The 17,035-nt window shown below is 35.1% G+C and overlaps 1 protein-coding gene across 6 annotated transcripts in view; it reads right to left on the bottom strand.

Moving 5' to 3' along the window:
* DENND4C (DENN domain containing 4C) overlaps nucleotides 1-17,035 on the bottom strand; it is a 113,580-nt gene that overhangs the window by 54,567 nt on the left and 41,978 nt on the right. For 4 of the 6 annotated variants that reach the window (XR_011431207.1, XR_011431208.1, XM_023627416.2 and 1 more), the window contains exons 3-10: nucleotides 14,813-15,065; nucleotides 13,588-13,657; nucleotides 11,661-11,830; nucleotides 8,844-9,082; nucleotides 6,235-6,301; nucleotides 5,087-5,145; nucleotides 4,049-4,193; nucleotides 510-685 (exon numbers count right to left, since the gene is read on the bottom strand). Coding sequence is in view for 4 of the 6 variants with exons in the window: in XM_023627416.2 (XP_023483184.2) it covers nucleotides 510-685; nucleotides 4,049-4,193; nucleotides 5,087-5,145; nucleotides 6,235-6,301; nucleotides 8,844-9,082; nucleotides 11,661-11,830; nucleotides 13,588-13,657; nucleotides 14,813-15,065 (1,179 nt within the window). In the remaining 2 variants the exon portion in view is untranslated. Of the gene's footprint in view, nucleotides 1-509; nucleotides 686-4,048; nucleotides 4,194-5,086; nucleotides 5,146-6,234; nucleotides 6,302-8,843; nucleotides 9,083-11,660; nucleotides 11,831-12,932; nucleotides 13,117-13,587; nucleotides 13,658-14,812; nucleotides 15,066-17,035 lie in introns of those variants that run through there. The other 2 variants (XM_070248269.1, XM_023627417.2) reach the window with 2 other exon arrangements.

Raw genomic sequence — 17,035 nt, 5'->3', positions numbered from 1 at the left:
CTGCTACACACATTTATCACCTCCAGTAAAGACAAACTGTAACTGACTTGTAATACCAATTCCTCTGCAACAAAACAGACCTTTATAAAATTCAAATTTTGACAACTAAGCAAATGGCATAATATTATCATATATTATGATTAAACTCAAACAGGTAAACCCATTTTTTGAAAGCTTACAAATGGCTTTTGAACCAAACCCAGACAGCATATCATCTCTTGAGCTCTGAAAGTAGTATTTAACCTTTTTTTCAAATCCATATTCTCTTTTGATAAACATAAATATCTCCTGCATACTGTTAACATTATCATCTAAATATAAACTACTATAATATTGAACACATTCTTTTTCAAACCACATAGCTTTACAGGAGTCTGATACCTGCCTTGGTTGAGAATCACTGTATTAAAGATGAGGACTTATTAACAACTTAAAAAAAATTGCATATTTCTAGATGCTTTCAATGAGCTATAACTACATATGGGGAAAAATAAAAAGAATCAACTTACACATACAACATGTTTGTATCCAAGTCAATGCAAACAACATCTTGGGGTGGGTCATGAAGATCAAAATACCTTGAGTCCACGCCAACTATAAACGGGAAAGGTGCGCTAAGCACCGTCGCCAGTGAGAGAGGACAAAGGGGGATATATGGGCACTGCCACTGAAATGGAAAGATCATCTGGGGAAAAAGGTGTAACAAATTAACCAGATTTTAAATGTGCAATGAAAACTGGAATTAATATTACTGAAAGGGACTATTAAGAAGCAGTTTGGTCTAGTTTCTTTTACGTTAAACTTCATTCCAAAAACTAAATGACTATAAAATATTACTAAGCAATACTATGAACCAATGAGATTAAAATCTTCACACATGACAATGATCATAAGCACAATAAAAATGCTAATAGCTCTTTGCATGTTAATTCTTCTAATGCCTATATAAAACCATCACTCTCATTTTATGGAAAAAGTTAGAGAAGAGAGAGAAAATGGTCCAAAAAATTATAAAACAAACTCATGATCTTTAACTCTTATGTGTTTCATCCATTAATTCTCAAAATAACCTTTGACTAAAATCCAACTAAGAGCACCAAGGATTAAAAAAATAAAAATGCTTCTCTTGGGAATGGTAATAGTGAATTGAAATTTCAGCAAAAAAATTTCCTAACTCCTCAAATAAACATAAAAAGATCCAACTTAAGTGAAGCTTGACATCTTAAAAATACTAGTCAATATAAAACATACTTCAAGAGTTTCCTTTACAAAGCTCTACTGTAATTGTATCATATGTACATTTTTTTTTTAAAAAAAAAGAGAAGTTTAGGGGGCCAGCCTGGTGGCATAGAGATTAAGTTCACACAGTCCACTTCGGCGGCCCAGGGTTCACAGGTTCAGATGCAGGGCAAGGACCTAGCACCACTTGTCAAGCCATGCTGTGGCAGCATCCTACATAAAATCGAGGAAGACTGGCACAGATGTTAGCTCAGCAACAATCTTCCTCAAGCAAAAAGAGGAAGACAGGCAACAGATGCTAGCTTAGGTTCAATCTTCCTCACAAAAAAAAAAAAGAGATAAGTTTGATAAATAAAAAGATTAAATTTTAATAATCAGCCAATATTAAAATTTTAATCAGTGATGATAAAATTTTTCCTCTACTATAAAAATCCTTGCAATCTTTCAAGGTCTAGTTCAATTCTTACCTTATCTATTATCACTCACCCCAAAGAAATGCTTATAGAATTTAGTACCCCTGCCAGTTATTCCACTTATTCAGAATTGGGAATTTTGTCATCTATCATTTAACTCATCAAATATTTCAGCACTTAATATGTACCAAGCATTGTTCAAGATGATGGATTCATGATAGTAAATAAAAGAAAGATCTCTGCCCTCATGAGATTTATAATCTAGCATAAAAGTCAGTAACCTTTTTCTATAAAAGATAGGAAATATTTTAGGGCTTGCGAGCCATACTGTCTCTGTCACAAATATTTAACTCTGTCTTCATGCATCAAAGCAGTCAGAGACATGTAAATAAATGGCCTATGTTCCAGTAAAACTTTATTTACAAAAACAGGTGACAAGCAGGATTTGACTCACAGACCACAGTTTGCCAACACCTGGTCTAGTAAGAGGAAGATAATAAATAAAGAAAATAAACAGAAGACATAATAAATAAAATATATACTATGTCAGGAAGTGCTAAGCATTACATAAAATAGAAAAAAGAAAGCCAAGTGACAGGGATTACAGTTCAGAACAAGAAGAGAGGGAAAGCAGGCTGTACTATTAAATAGGCCAAACAGGGCAGACCTCACTACGAAATGACAACTGAGCTGAAACTGAAGAAGATGAAGGATTTAGCCAAGGGGATATCTAGGAGAAGAGTGCTTCAAAGAGAAGAAACAGCTAGAGCAAAGGCCCTAAGGTATGGGGCCTGCCTAATGCTCCAGGTGTAGAAGGAGGCTAGATGGCTGGAGCAGAGTGAGCAAGGGGGAGAGTACCAGAAATGAGATCAGAGAGCAGTGGGACAGAGCCACTTGCACAGGACCTTGCAAGGACTTCAGATTTCCTTCTGAGAACTAACTTCCCTTCAACAAAAGGCACATCACACCTACAATTACATAAGAAATTTCAGAACAAAACTAAAATATGACACCCTTGTCTTCACCTTTGACTTCTGCAGCACAATCATAAATAGGGTCATTTTTACAAAAATACCCTGGTTTCATCAATTTTCGCTATTGGGTCCATTTAATTATTGGATATTCTTTGATATTCAAATCATTGTCCTTTTGAAGATTTTAACCTGTCACCATTCTTTTCAATTTTCTCTTCTTTAAATGGTAAATTGCCTAACTGCCAAATTCCCTTGTATCAGTGGTTTTGCATGCAATTTAAGCAGCTCTCCAAATTAGTTACATAAATTCCATGCAATCTTGCATTTTTCATAAGATTTCCTATTTCATGTTGCAATTTTTCTACTAGTTCTTGCACTGTATTGCTGAAATAAATCAAGAAACTGAGCCACAAAGATTCTGAGAAAGGGGCATGGATAAACAGTACCGTTTTATAGCAATATTTGAGTGGGAACTTTCTAAAACTGGTCAGTTCATTAACAAATATTTTCATGTTATAACGACTTTTGCTTTCACATGCAACTGTGGAAGCTTGGAAAATTAACATAAAATGAGGATCTTTGCCCCCCATAAACTATCTCACCTGGTTATTACTGTTTTCAGTCCTAGTAGCATTTCTCTGATCAGATTAAGATCCTGGAGACATATTCCATTTGCTGATTTAACAAGTATTTACTGAGTGCTTACTCCATGCTATTTAACTGTGATAAGTGCTGAGGACACAGGGGTAATAAGAGACTAGATCCTTACTTCCATAAGAGTTATATCCTTAAAATGGGGGAAGGGAAGAGAGGAGAGTCAACTATTTTAAGTTAAACAAATAATGGAAAGTAGGGTTGGGGAACTGCCACATCCCAACTTCTGCACTATGACCTATAAAGCCCTACGGAATCAGACCTCTTCCTAATTGCAATGGGAAGCCATCAAAAGGTTTTAAACAGGGCAGGACTTGATTTAACTTTTATTTACGTTTTACCCAATAGCTAAGCATTTGCACATTACCCTATTTTACAATCACTTGGAATTTCCTATACATTAGTGGCTCACAATGATGAAAAGTTAAAATTTGGAGAAAACTGTAATTTATTTGCACAATTTTAGGACAGCTGAAATTGGCTGGAGCCTCTCAGTTAGTACCATAAGCTTATTTACAAGTTTTATTAATATGTAATCATATAGATTCTCTGAAGAATTTTAAAACATAAAAAACTAAGAACTGAAATTTTCAATCAAACAGAAATCACCTTTTTTTCTTTATACTTACTATTTCTCCTTGCTACCCTATTATATTTTTGTTAAACTTTTACTGATAATTTCAAAGTTGCTTTCACTGAAGGAAATTTCCCTTTAGAGTAAAAATTCCCTGTCAGTAATTCTCTACTAAAAGGAAATTCTGTACTTACAGCTACAACAGCTTCAGCTACTCCAGTCAACACTGCTGGCCTAAGAGAATGCAGCAGAATCTTACTCTCAAGCAAAACAAAAAGCAGCAGTGTTGCACAATTCTCAGGACCCAGATTCATTAACAAGGTGCTGAAGTTGGCTCCACTAGAACAAGAGAGAGAAAGAGATGATTATGAACTATTTCACTAAAACATGTTAAGATTTGCTTATTACACTGTTTCCCAAATATTAACAGATTGAGAATCTAGTATTAATTTCAAGTCCTGATTTAGTTGTCATAGTAAAAGTAGCAAATCTAGTGAGACAGTATAACAGAATGTTTTAAACTCATCCTTTGGTAACAAAGGGACATTTATCAGGAAAGATTTTCCTGAAGAACAACCATTTGAGCTGAGCACAAAAGAATGGAGGTAGTGGTTGGGTGGCGAGACAACACGTACAAAGTCCCTGAGGCAAGAAAAAGCTATTGTCATGTTCAAGAAACTGAAATAAACCTATTATGACTAAAGCATAGTAAGGGAGGGGGTGAAAATAGCAAGAGATTATGCCAAAATAGAAATAACACAATTACATTTGCATTCTCAAAAGGACACAGTGGCTGCAGTGTGGATAAAGAACTGAAGGAAGACAAGAACAAAAGGACACCAGTTAAGAGTTAATAATGAATCAGTCCAGGTGAGATATCCTGCTAGCCCAGACTACTGATGCAAACGAAGAGAAGCTAATAGATTTGAGACATTCTTGGAGGTTAAGATCAGTTCCCCCTGAACATTGAGTTATGAACTGTATATGGGAAGGGGAGAAGAGAGGAAAAGGGAGGCCCTCCCTGCATCCAATCTTGCACCTCTCTTAAGTGTTCCATTGCTAAAATGCTGGACAGGCTCACCATCCATCTAGCTATCAAAGTTAGAAACATTAAGGCTACCCTTAAGTAGTTTGTAAAAATATCACTTCATTGCATTATCCTAATCCTTAAAATGTTTTAAAGTATTCTGCTCCAAGTGAATAAATATATCATTTTAGATACCGTTAATTACCTTAGTGGTAGGGGTGTAGAAACTGGCTGTGATAATATTAATGCATCATGGACTGATAGCTTAAAAAAAAAAGAGAGAGATAAATTAACCAAGCCAATTTTGAGACCTAAATACTTAGATTAAGGGTTAAAATGGAAAACAGTTCAATATGCACACTGACACAGTTTTGGAAACACATACTATAAAACAATAGCTGTATTTATTTAGAGGTATTGTACTATTTCTTTTTTATTAAATGGTTAATTCAACTGAATTCTGATTTAGTTAACTGATTAAAATACAGTTATTTTAAAATTATGGAATAATTGCTTTTTAAAAGTCTCAAATTTATTTACTCTAGAGACTGGTAAGCACTTGGCAGTTGCTTAATATAGACCAATCCTTGCTGAACTGAAGCACATTCAAGATTAACAATATTTGACTTAACGCTACCATGTCACATATAATGTTGAGAACATCTTGGAAAAAATTTTATAGTTCAGTGCTACTCAAAGTGCCAGTTGCAAACTGTCATTAGTCCAGGAAGAGATAGTAGATAAATGGAGAGCAAGCCATTCGGAAACTTTTAAGGCAATCTGACACTGCTCCCACATTCAAGTACGTGATCAGCGGACTCATGTCTTTGGACAGGGTGTTAACCTGATCACATCTATACTGATCTCACAAGGTAAGCTGCGTATGTCACAAGCTGTATAGCTCTTACACAGGTCTGCCACTAATTGGAAATAAAAAGAAATTGATCCTTTCATGCAGACAGTTTGAAGAGCGCTATCAGAGGATATTTTACTTCCACCCTCCGACTGTCACTCAGTGCATATTTAATATTTATTAGTCACTCTGACATTAAAAACATGCCTATAACATAATTCTAGGTTTTACATTACTAAAATCAGTTACATAAAGGCCATGCATGGACCAATGATGATAATGTCATGAACCAAGGATTATAATTATTCCAATTCTGTACACCCAAAATTGAAAAGACCAGTACAAAAGGATGTTCACTAAAGATATAAAATACAGGAAATTAAAGGACTTTATGAATGCATATTGCTCCACTTCAAACCCAAAGAACCACAGAATCTACTCTGCAGTGACTAGAATGAGCATATGCAGAGCTCCTGTCAAACATACTCTTTTTTGATTACCTGTACAAGGATTCTTGGTCTTTGTGGTGAAGGAAAAGGGATGTTTTGCATAAAATGTGAAATGTGCCTGGAAAAAAATTTGAAATAAAGATCATAATTACTTTTCTAAAATGCTTTAGTCTCTAACAAATCTTAAATATCATTATATATCATTCCAGATCTGACAAAACCACTTACCTAAACTTTATGTTACATACATTAATTTAGTTAATGTAAATAAATGTACTCATCCCACTAAACTCCTAAAATGCACAATGTATCTCCCCATTAAGTGTTCATATTAATACACTCTATTATCACCAAAAGAATAAGAGTAACATAAATACAGTTTTTATGAAAGAAGCCAACTTTATTGTTTTGGTGAAGAAGATTGGCCCTGAGCCAACATCTGTGCCAATCTTCCTCTATTTTGTATGTGGGATGCCACCACAACATGGCTTAATGAGCCATGTGCAGGTCCATGCCCGAGATCCAAACCTGCAAACCCTGGGCCAGGAAAGCGGAGTGTGCAAACTTAACCACTACACCACTAGGCCAGCCCCAGAAGCTAATTTTTATTGCTTTGGTTATCAGTGCCAGTATGAGGAGCAAATAATTGTGATATAATGAATTAAAACTAATATAGAGGGGCTGGCCCCATGGCTGAATGGTTAAGTTCGCGTGCTCTGCTTCGGTAGCCCAGAGTTTCGCCAGTTTGAATCCTGGGTGAGGACATGGCACCGCTCATAAGGCCATGCTGAGGCAGCATCCCACATGCCACAACTAGGAGCCACAACTAAAGATACACAATTATGTACCAGAGGGGCTTCGGGGAGAAAAAGAAAAAAAAAAAAAAACTAATATAGAATTTAATCCTAATAATTAATTAATATTATTTAAATATTAATTTTATTAATATAGTTCTTTTACTACAACTTTGGACAAACCACGTACTCTCTTCATTCCTCTACCTATAAACAATGCTTCTTAAGTATCTCTAAAGTTTTGAGCTCTCAGGAGCCACTAAAATGCAAAGTACTACTTCAACTGAAAAAAAAATTGATGACATACAGATTTTATTTTCATAAACTATTCACAGAACCTTAATTTTTCAAAAAGGTTGCTAACTTGTCACTAACATTAAATTTTACTTCAATTAATTTTAAGTTAATCTAACAGCTGAAAGGTAAATCTAGAATTATGAACCATTAGATTGGCATTCCAGGAGCACAACATGAAAGTTGAAACCGTATTTCTGTATCAAATTGTGTTAAGTCTATGCACAGTACTTTACTATTTTTTAAAGCTGATTTTTTTCTTTCTGAGGAAGATTAGCCCTGAGCTAACATCCACCGCCAATCCTCTTCTTTCTGCTGACGAAGATTTGCTCTGAGCTAACACCTGTGCCCATCTTCCTCTATTTTTCATAGGTGGGATGCATGCCACAGCATGGCTTGATAAGCAGTATGTAGGTCCACGACCAGGATCCAAACCAGTGAACCCTGGACCACCAAAGCGGAGCACATTAAGCTAACCACTGCGCCACTGGGTGGGTCCTTAAAGTTGATTTTTGAGCAGCATTATTTTAAAATCTACAGATAACTGCCCCCACCTTATCTACTAAACTAGTATGTTTCACTTATATTTTTTCTGCTATAATGTTAAATTTCTGAAACTGTATGAAAAACCTATGTTTACATGTACTATAATACGTTTCCACAAAGCTCCTGACACATCTTGGTTTATTAGTAGGGTATATAAATTATATACGACAATAAACAAAAGTCAATGTGTCACTACAAGTCAGAAAAGATGTGGTTTTAAAAAGACAGTGTCTCCATATTTATTTTTGTTGCTTACAAAAGACTTCCATGACAAAGGGAATTACAAATCAAAGGGAAGAGGTAGCCCGGCCAAATGGTTAAGTTTGCGCACTCTGATTCCACGGCCCAGGGTTTTGCCAGTTCAGATCCTGGGCACAGACGTGGCACCACCGTCAGGCCACGCTGAGGCAGCATCCCACATAGCACAACCAGAAGGACCTACAACTACAATATACAACTATGTACTGGGGGGGCCTTGGGAATGAAAAAAAAAAAAAGATTGGCGAGAGTTGTTAGCTCAGGTGACAATCTTTAAAAAAATCAAAGGGCAAACAGAATTTTGTCAAAGTTAAAACCAAAATCTCATTTTTAATATCAATTAACCTAACCTTATTGATTTCTACATCAGTTTAGAGATGTTTGATAGTTAGAACTTGAAATGACCATTTGTATGGTTGGAGTGTGTGTGTGTTTGCACGTGTGTGTGTGTGTCTGTGATCAATAGCTATTTTTCTCTTGGTTAACAGAGAATGAAGAGGAAGAACACACACAATACAACATACATGAGTTCTTTCCTCAGTCCAACTCTCAAAAGATTATTATTTGGTCATCCTCACCACCACTCCTCAATTTTAAATTTGCAGTCAATGATTCAGGTGGAAACGGAGTAAGTTAAAAAAGTAGGTGACTATGACTCTCCTCTCAACTTTGCTGCTTAAAGTCAGGAAAACAATCAAATGTATATATATATATAATATACACACATCCCGTTTTCCCACCAGACATCTCTCTAATCACGACACATACTTTTCAATGGGAAGAGGATGTGGTCCAGACACAGAAAGTTTGTAGATAAACATGAGAAATTTCCTAAAAGCTTCAAAGAAAGGCCAGTGTGAGAGTAAACAAATGCATTTGTTTGAATTGATGGATTTGGAGACCACTTTTCTCTCCACAGGTGTCAACAGGCCCAGCTGCAGAAGCTGTTTCTCTGTTAGAAGTTCCCGAGAGTAAGGTTCATAAAACTGGATGGCAGCTCCATACACCTACAGATTAACAGAATTCTGTTATAAGATTTGAGTTTGTTTTAAAAAATTAACTTATCTTTTTCTCTTATTCCATAAGAAATATTTGCTTAGAGTACATATGACAGATGAATGAAAAGAAAAATCTCGAACCCTCCTAATGGATATATAAAAGGGTGCGGCTGCTGTGAAAAAACACAGTTTGGTGGCTCCTCCAAAAGATAAACAAAGAATTACCATATGACCCAGCAATTCCACTCCTAGGTATATATTCGAAAGAACTGAAAGCAGGGACTCAAACACATACTTGTCCATCAATGTTCATAGAAGCATTATTCACAATAGCCAAAAGGTGGAAACAACCCAAATGTCCGTCAACAGATGAATGGACAAACAAAATGTGGTGTATACATGCAGTGGAATGTTACTCATCCTTTAAAAGGAATGAAATTCTGATACATACTGCAACATGGATGAACCCTGAAAACATTATGCTAAATGAAATAAGCCAGACACAAAAGAACAAATATTATAAGATTCCACTTATATGAACTACCTCGAATAGGCAAATTCAGAGAAAGAAAATAGAAAGAAGTTACCAGGGACTTGGGGTAGGGGTGAGGAAAGCTTCTGTTTAGGGTGATGAAAAAGTTCTGGAAATAGTGATACTTTTATAAATCTTTTAACTATTTAATCACTATATATAGACAGATACAAACAACACTCTTAGATATAATTATTTCAAAGTGATCTCAGAGGTTTTTAACAAGCAATGTGACAAAAGCATCTCAATGAGGCCTTGTTGTTCTCTGCCGGTTAACGTAAATTTGGTAATTTGATATTTCAAGACCTTAAATTTTTCATTTCTATGTATTGCTTTCAATGAGAAAAACTGTAAATGATTATTAAGCTGAAGAGTCAGTCTAGTTGTAAGCAATCCAGTTAACAATCTGGGCTTCCATTCAGGGACCATTCAGCTGACCATATTCGAGACACTGTGCTGGATACTTAACCTTCACTGCTTTAATACAGTGGTGGTGAACTTGTAGCCCGGAGAATGAGACCACAGATGTATTTTGCTTGATCCACAACAGTCAGCTTTAGTTAGTCATACTTTTCAATAAAATTGACTATTTTAGCAAATCTCCTAAAAAAGTTCTCAATTTCTAAATTTGTAAGATACCTGTAGTTTTACTTTCTATTCCATAATACTGTTTATTTTTGCCATCCCTTTTTTATCTTAAATTATCACTCTATGTCATTATTACTGCTTTATACACGTTTTCAATTTTTGGCTATTACAAACAAAGCAAATACATGTCTTCTGGAGGATATCTATACTCATTTCTCTTGGGATATGCTCAGGAGTATAACTGCTGGGCCACAGGGTTGTTTCTTTTCCTTGCTGATACTGTACAAGTTCTTTATATATTCTGGATACAAGACCCTTGATGAATACATATATCGCATTATTTTCTCCCAGCCTGTGGCCTGCTTTTCCACCTTCTTAGTGGTATCTTTGAATGAAGAGATGTTCTTAACTCCAATGAGGTCCTATTAGTCATCTCTTCTTTTATGGCTAGTGCTTTCTGCATGCTGTTTCAACTATCTTTGCTTATTCCTTCCATTTTAATATATTATTTGTGTTCTGATCCTCATTGTTGTTCTTTGAGAAATTAGCCATCAACCTAATAGTTGCTGCTTTGAAAGTAAACAAGTCTTTTCTCTCTGGTTGTTTTTAGCCTTTGGTATTCCACGATTTCACTCTAATATGAAAAGATGAGGTTTTGTATTTTTTTTTTTTTTCTGCTGAAGGTTCAGAGAGTATCTTTCATCTGAAGACTCAATTTTTCATCAACCCTGGAAAACTCTCAACCAACCATTAGCTCTTAAAATGCTGCCTCTTCCTTTTCTAGTCTCCCCTCTGGAATTCATTAAATATCTATTGGTCCTTCTGATTCTATCCTCTATGTTTTAAAAATCCTTCTATAATTTCTGTGCTACATTTAAGGTAACCTATCTTCCACTTCATTAATTCTCACTTCATGTATGTCTTCTTACTGCTGTTTAAATACCCTTCGTTGAATTTTTAATTTTAAGGACCATATTTTTCATTTCTGGACATTTTATTCTTTTTCTGTCTACTCATTTTTCAAAATATCCTATTTTCCTTGATGTTTTGAGTCCCTCTATTAGGTCTTGAATCATTCCAATTATATATTCAATTTATACTATCTTTCATATTGTCATTCTATCATTTCAATATCTTGAGGGTCTAATCCAGCTTTGTACTGCGTCTTGTTGATTTTTCCTATGGTACGTATATCTTCTAACTTTTACTATAATCTCATCTTGAGGCCTGGGTTTTAGGGGTGTCTCTCCAGAGAGACTTTATATTTGTTTCTGTACAAGCTCCAGGGATATCAGCATCTTGATACCAATTTTCATGTTGCCTTCTCACCTTGGAAATTACAGTACAAATTTAAACTAAAATGTACTGTGCCCAAATAATCCCAACAGTCAAATAAAACTTATATTAACCATTTTATGGGATAACATCATGAACAAAATAGGTTTAATGATAGAGGAAAAAACATACCTTTTCAGCAGAAGAACCTGTCAGAACAAAAGTTGAAAAAACTGGAAGTGGGTATTTGGTTTGGGGATCCCAACATTCAATAGTAGCTCCCATAGGAAGGCAGAAGAGAGGTACAGATTCTGAGAGTGGAAATGACTCATAGTCATCTTCTGGATATCTAAAAATTAAACCTTTTGGAGAGAGGAGAAAATGATAAATTTTTTTAAAATAGTTACTTTTCCATAAATTATATGTGATACATATTAACACGATATCTTACTAGCAAATTTCATGGAAACATTTATGTGTAAAATTTCAAAATCCATTTCTCTTGCCATATCAGAAATCAAATTAATAAATTTACTCTTTAGTTTTTACCCATGGACTTAAGGTCATTGTAACAGTAAAATGTATTAAATATACTAGTTAAAACTCTATTCAACAGGATCACCAATCTTAATGCATTTTCTCCTACATACTGCCGACACTTTATAGAAAATGGTAAGAAACATACAGGAAAATTTATCAACTATTTCAGTTAGTTTTCTGTAAAAAGTTCAGGGAGGAGACAAATGTCATAAAATAATGCCAAGACAACAGAAATTATCACATCCCCTAAACTCATCTTGAGGGAAGCAGTGTAAAAGGCATGCAACATGAAAAGTAAACGAGACAGAAACACTTGGGACTGAGTACGGAGTATGTGAGACCAAGAAGAAGGAGCAGGGGCACTCTGAGAAGCATAACAAAGCCCCTCAGAATAAAGTAGCTACATGGCATCAGTTCATTAGCCTCTGATGTCTCTAAGATGCAGACCACCTCTAAGTTAAAACACTTGAAAATCAGTAGCAGAATTCTGAGTCCAAATTCAGTCTCCAAAACTCTGTATTCTAAAATATGTGGTATATCAAATACCTGAATACTTTCACAAAGCTTGTTTCTTTATAAGTTTTTTTTTAAGTGACACTTTCTACCCAACAACAACAAAAAAATTTAGGAAATCACATACAATCAACACATTATAGCAGTATTAACAATATCACATTTTAAAATGATACTGAAATATATAACTGTTAGTTGCTGCCTTTATTTTTACATTATAAGTTAAATGGTCTGATTCATTAGTATGAATGTCTTCATGAGGACAAACAAGATTTTTCAGATATGGATTTGCTTGACTTCCCTTAAGTAAAACTTTATTCCAAAAATTGTGCATGATCAAAAAGTAATTTGACACTGCTTCTTTTCACAAAGAAGTATCCAGTATCTCTTCTATTTACAACTGGAGCATACCTGTATTTTCAGTTTTTATCCCACAATACCAGTGGGATGAAGAGGTCACACTTAAATCTTTACAGCCCTTGACACTTTACTGTGGAGTAAGAATGTGGCGATAGATTTCTCAAACACGTCATGGCAGAAAAGTTTCTCAGGCCCTCCTCTCCTCCATATAGCTGATTCTTTGCAACAAGGGACAAAGGAAGCAAGTCCACCTTTCATGGCAAGTAACATGTGGTTTCAAATCAGACACACAGAGATAAGAGAAGGAAATATAAGAAGTAAAGATGCAGTTTGACACCTTTCTGATTGCCAAAATATAAAAGGTCAGAGAGTAAGCAGTTTTCCAATGAATTGTTAAACCTATTAGTACAGACTAAAAGCTTGAATGCTTATTCACAAACGCTTGCTGGAATGAAAGTTTCTATTTAATTAACAACATGTTTTTGTGTGTGGAGGGGGTAATATCAACATGTCCTCTAATATGTACTATGTATTTAAGAATACATAGAATACAAAGAATACTTAGGCCTTTACATACTAAAATTAAGATAATCAATTGATGAACAGATCAATTCCACAAACTACGTAAGGGAGCACACACTGTCTCTTCTAACCAATGTTAATGTGCAACAATAACTACAGTAAAAGACTTTTTAAATTTACTTACCAGCTTTATATGCTATTGCATTAGAAGCAGGCACAGACTTCTTATAACACAGAAACACACTGGAACCCCACTGTAAAATATAAATTAGGTTTAAAAAAGACAAAAGAGAGAAAACAAATGGATTTTGTGGAATGTCTTCTAAATATTCTAATTATTTATTCAGGGAAGTCTATTTAAAACATATGTTTATCAAACAGACTATACAGTATAAAATACAGCAAAAGAGAAAGTTGAGAATACTAACAGAAAAGAAAGGAGTAAAAAAACACTGCCACAAAAATTAAACTGACGTGAAGGCAGTTTTGAAAAGTTTAGAATTCTGTAATCACCCAGAGACTGCACATCTGAAAGACTCAGCACAAAGCAGAGTCAGCACTGGAGCCCAAAGCAGGGAAGACGGGGGTCACAGGGGTGCCAGGAGGCCATCACCTCTAGAGGCAAGCCTGTCTCAACAACAGCCACAGGGCATTAGCCACTGCTGCCTAGTCCACATTTAACCCACTATTAGTTTGATCTAAAGATAGTTTTCAAAGTAAATCTGACTCAATAGTAAACTTCAGTCTCATAAAACGATCAATCAGGGGCTGGCCCTGTGGCCTAGTGGTTAAGTTCACACACTCCGCTTCCGCCAACCCAGGGTTTCGCAGGTTCGGATCCTGGATGCGGACATGGCACCGCTCATCAAGCCATGCTGAAGCAGCGTCCCACATGCCACAACTAGAAGGACCCACAACTAAAAATACACAACTACGTACCGGGGGGCTTTGGGAGAAAAAGGAAAAATAAAATCTTTAAAAAAAAAACCTATAAATCAAATGTCTATGTTTAACTTTCTTCACTAGAGCCTTTTTAAAAAACAGTATGTAAAACTATAATATTCAAAATAAATAAATATAAAGGGAGTCCTCACCCAGTCTCCCTGCAGTTGCCCTTGAAGACACCACTGAAACCCAAAAGCTAATAAAATCTCTATATTAGTGTAATGTAGGTGATATTAGCACGTATCCCGCCCCCCAAAATAATCCCTGACTTTAAGTATCTATTTTCTGGATGAAATTATTGTAAAGTATCAGATAGCTATTATGAATCATAAAAATTAGAGAGCTAAAAATAATAAAACAATCATGAAAATATAAACTGAGAGTAAATTAGACAAGCAATAATAAACAGGATTCCAAAAATTATTATTTTTTTTGGTTTTCATATGAAACAACTTTATTCTTACCATTCCACAATTTAAGTTTTTGTCAACTTTGCAGAAAGTATGAGGAGGGGTTTCTCCTTTACTGGTTACAATAACACAGATATCAGTTACAGCCAAGGAATTTTGGGGCCGAACCGGAGGAGCCCTTCGGTAAGTGATAAAGATTCTCTGTGAAGTAGTTGAACTATTGTTGACATTGGCACAGCGACCATAGGGTGTGGCTTGGATCACTTCACATCCTGGAATAAGCCTTTCTTTCCCTTCATATAAAACTCTGCATAGCAAGGAAGGGAGAAATAAACAGATAAGTAAACACATTTCAGGTTAATGCTGGCTCTCTTCCCGGGAAAAGAAAAGAAAAGAAAAGAAAAGAAAAACCTCTGATGTCCCCTATTCTTTCCCAAATCTTAATTGCAAACCAAAATTAAAATTATTACCCTAGGAATTATAAACATCTTAAGTACTATTTCTCAACAGGTAGGATATAATTTTAAGAAATCTAAATAGCATCAAACAACGTGATTTTTTACTGCTTACTACAAGAAACATATGAAACAAGAAAGGGGCAACACCACAAACATCTTCAGATCAATTCCAAGAAGTTTGAATCAGATTTTTCACAAAGTTTTCCTGCATAATCCCTGTCAAAATTTTACCTTTAAATATCGTTTGGCTGAAATTACAAAACATTATTTAAAGAAATTACAGACGAGCTAATAAAAAGACATCTCATGAATGAAAAGACTTAATATTGGTAAGATATCAACATTCCCCAAATAGATTTACAGAGTCGACATAATTCCTATCTTAACCCTAGCTGCCTTTTTCTGTAAAAATTGGCAACATAATCCCAAAGTTCATATGCAGATGTAAGGCACCGAGTATAGCCAAAGCAATCCGGAAAAAAAAAAGCACAAAGTTGGAGGACTCACCCCTCCCCAGGTCAAAACTTATACAAATCTAGTCATCAGTACAGTGTGGCAGTGGCATAAGAATAAACATATAGATGAATGGAATAGCACAGACAGCTACAATTAAACCTGTACGTTTACAGTCAATTGATTTTGACAAGAGTGCCAAGACAATTCAATGGGGAAAGAATAGTCTTTTGAACAAATGGTGCTGGGACAACAACATCCAAATGCAAAAGAACAAAGTTGGACCCCTTGCTTACACTAAACACCAGAAAACTCAAAATGAATCAAACAGTTAAATGTAAGAGCTAAAACTATAGAACTGTTTAAAAAAAACATAAGAATAAATCTTTGTGAACTTGGGGTAGACAAACCCTTCTTATATATGACATCAAAAGCATAAGCGACAAAAGAAAAACAGATAAACTACACTTCATCAAAATTAAAAACTTTCATGCTACAAGTGATACCATCAAGAAAGTGAAAACATAACCCACAGAATGTGAGAAAATATTTGTAAATCACATATCTAATTAGGGAATCCTTTCCAGAATATGTAAAGAACTCTTACAACTCAATATAAGAAGATAAATAACACAATTTTTAAAAGAGCACAGGGCTGGTAAAGGAGGTATGGGAATTCTCTGTACTATCCTTATAACTTTTCTGTAAAACTAAAATTATTTTAAAATAAATATCTTTTTTTTTTAAGTGGGCAAAGAACCTAAAAAGACATTTGTCCAAAGAAGATATACAAATGGCCAAAAGCACATGAAAAAATACTCAACATATTAGTCATTAGGGAATTGCAAATCAAAACCACAATGAGATATCATTTCACATCCCCTGGGATGGCTATAATCAAAAGGCAGATAATAAACAACTGCTGGTGAGGGTGAAGAGAAATTGGAATCCTCATGCATTGCTGGTGGAAATCAACCGCTTTGGAAAACAGCTTGACAGTTCCTCCAACGGTTAAACACAGTTTCCATATGACCCAGCAATTCTACTCCTAGGTATATACCAAAGAGAAATGAAAACATACATCTACATAAACACTGGCATGCAAAAGCTCATAATAGCATTATTCATCATAGCCAAAGAGGTGAAGCAATCAAATGTCCATCAACTAATGAATGGATATATAGAATGTGGTACAACCATATAAGAGAATATTGTTCAGCAATAAAAAGGAATGAAGTACATGGTACAACATGGATGAACCTTGTAAACATGTTAAGTGAAAGAAGCCAGACAAAAAAAAAGAGCACATATTATATGATTCATGAAATGCCCAGAATAGGCATTATCTACAGAAAAAGAAAGCTGT

Source organism: Equus caballus, chromosome 23, assembly GCF_041296265.1.
Source record: "Equus caballus isolate H_3958 breed thoroughbred chromosome 23, TB-T2T, whole genome shotgun sequence".
In the NCBI taxonomy this organism is placed as follows: domain Eukaryota; kingdom Metazoa; phylum Chordata; class Mammalia; order Perissodactyla; family Equidae; genus Equus; species Equus caballus.
This window is presented reverse-complemented; position numbering and strand designations above follow the sequence as displayed.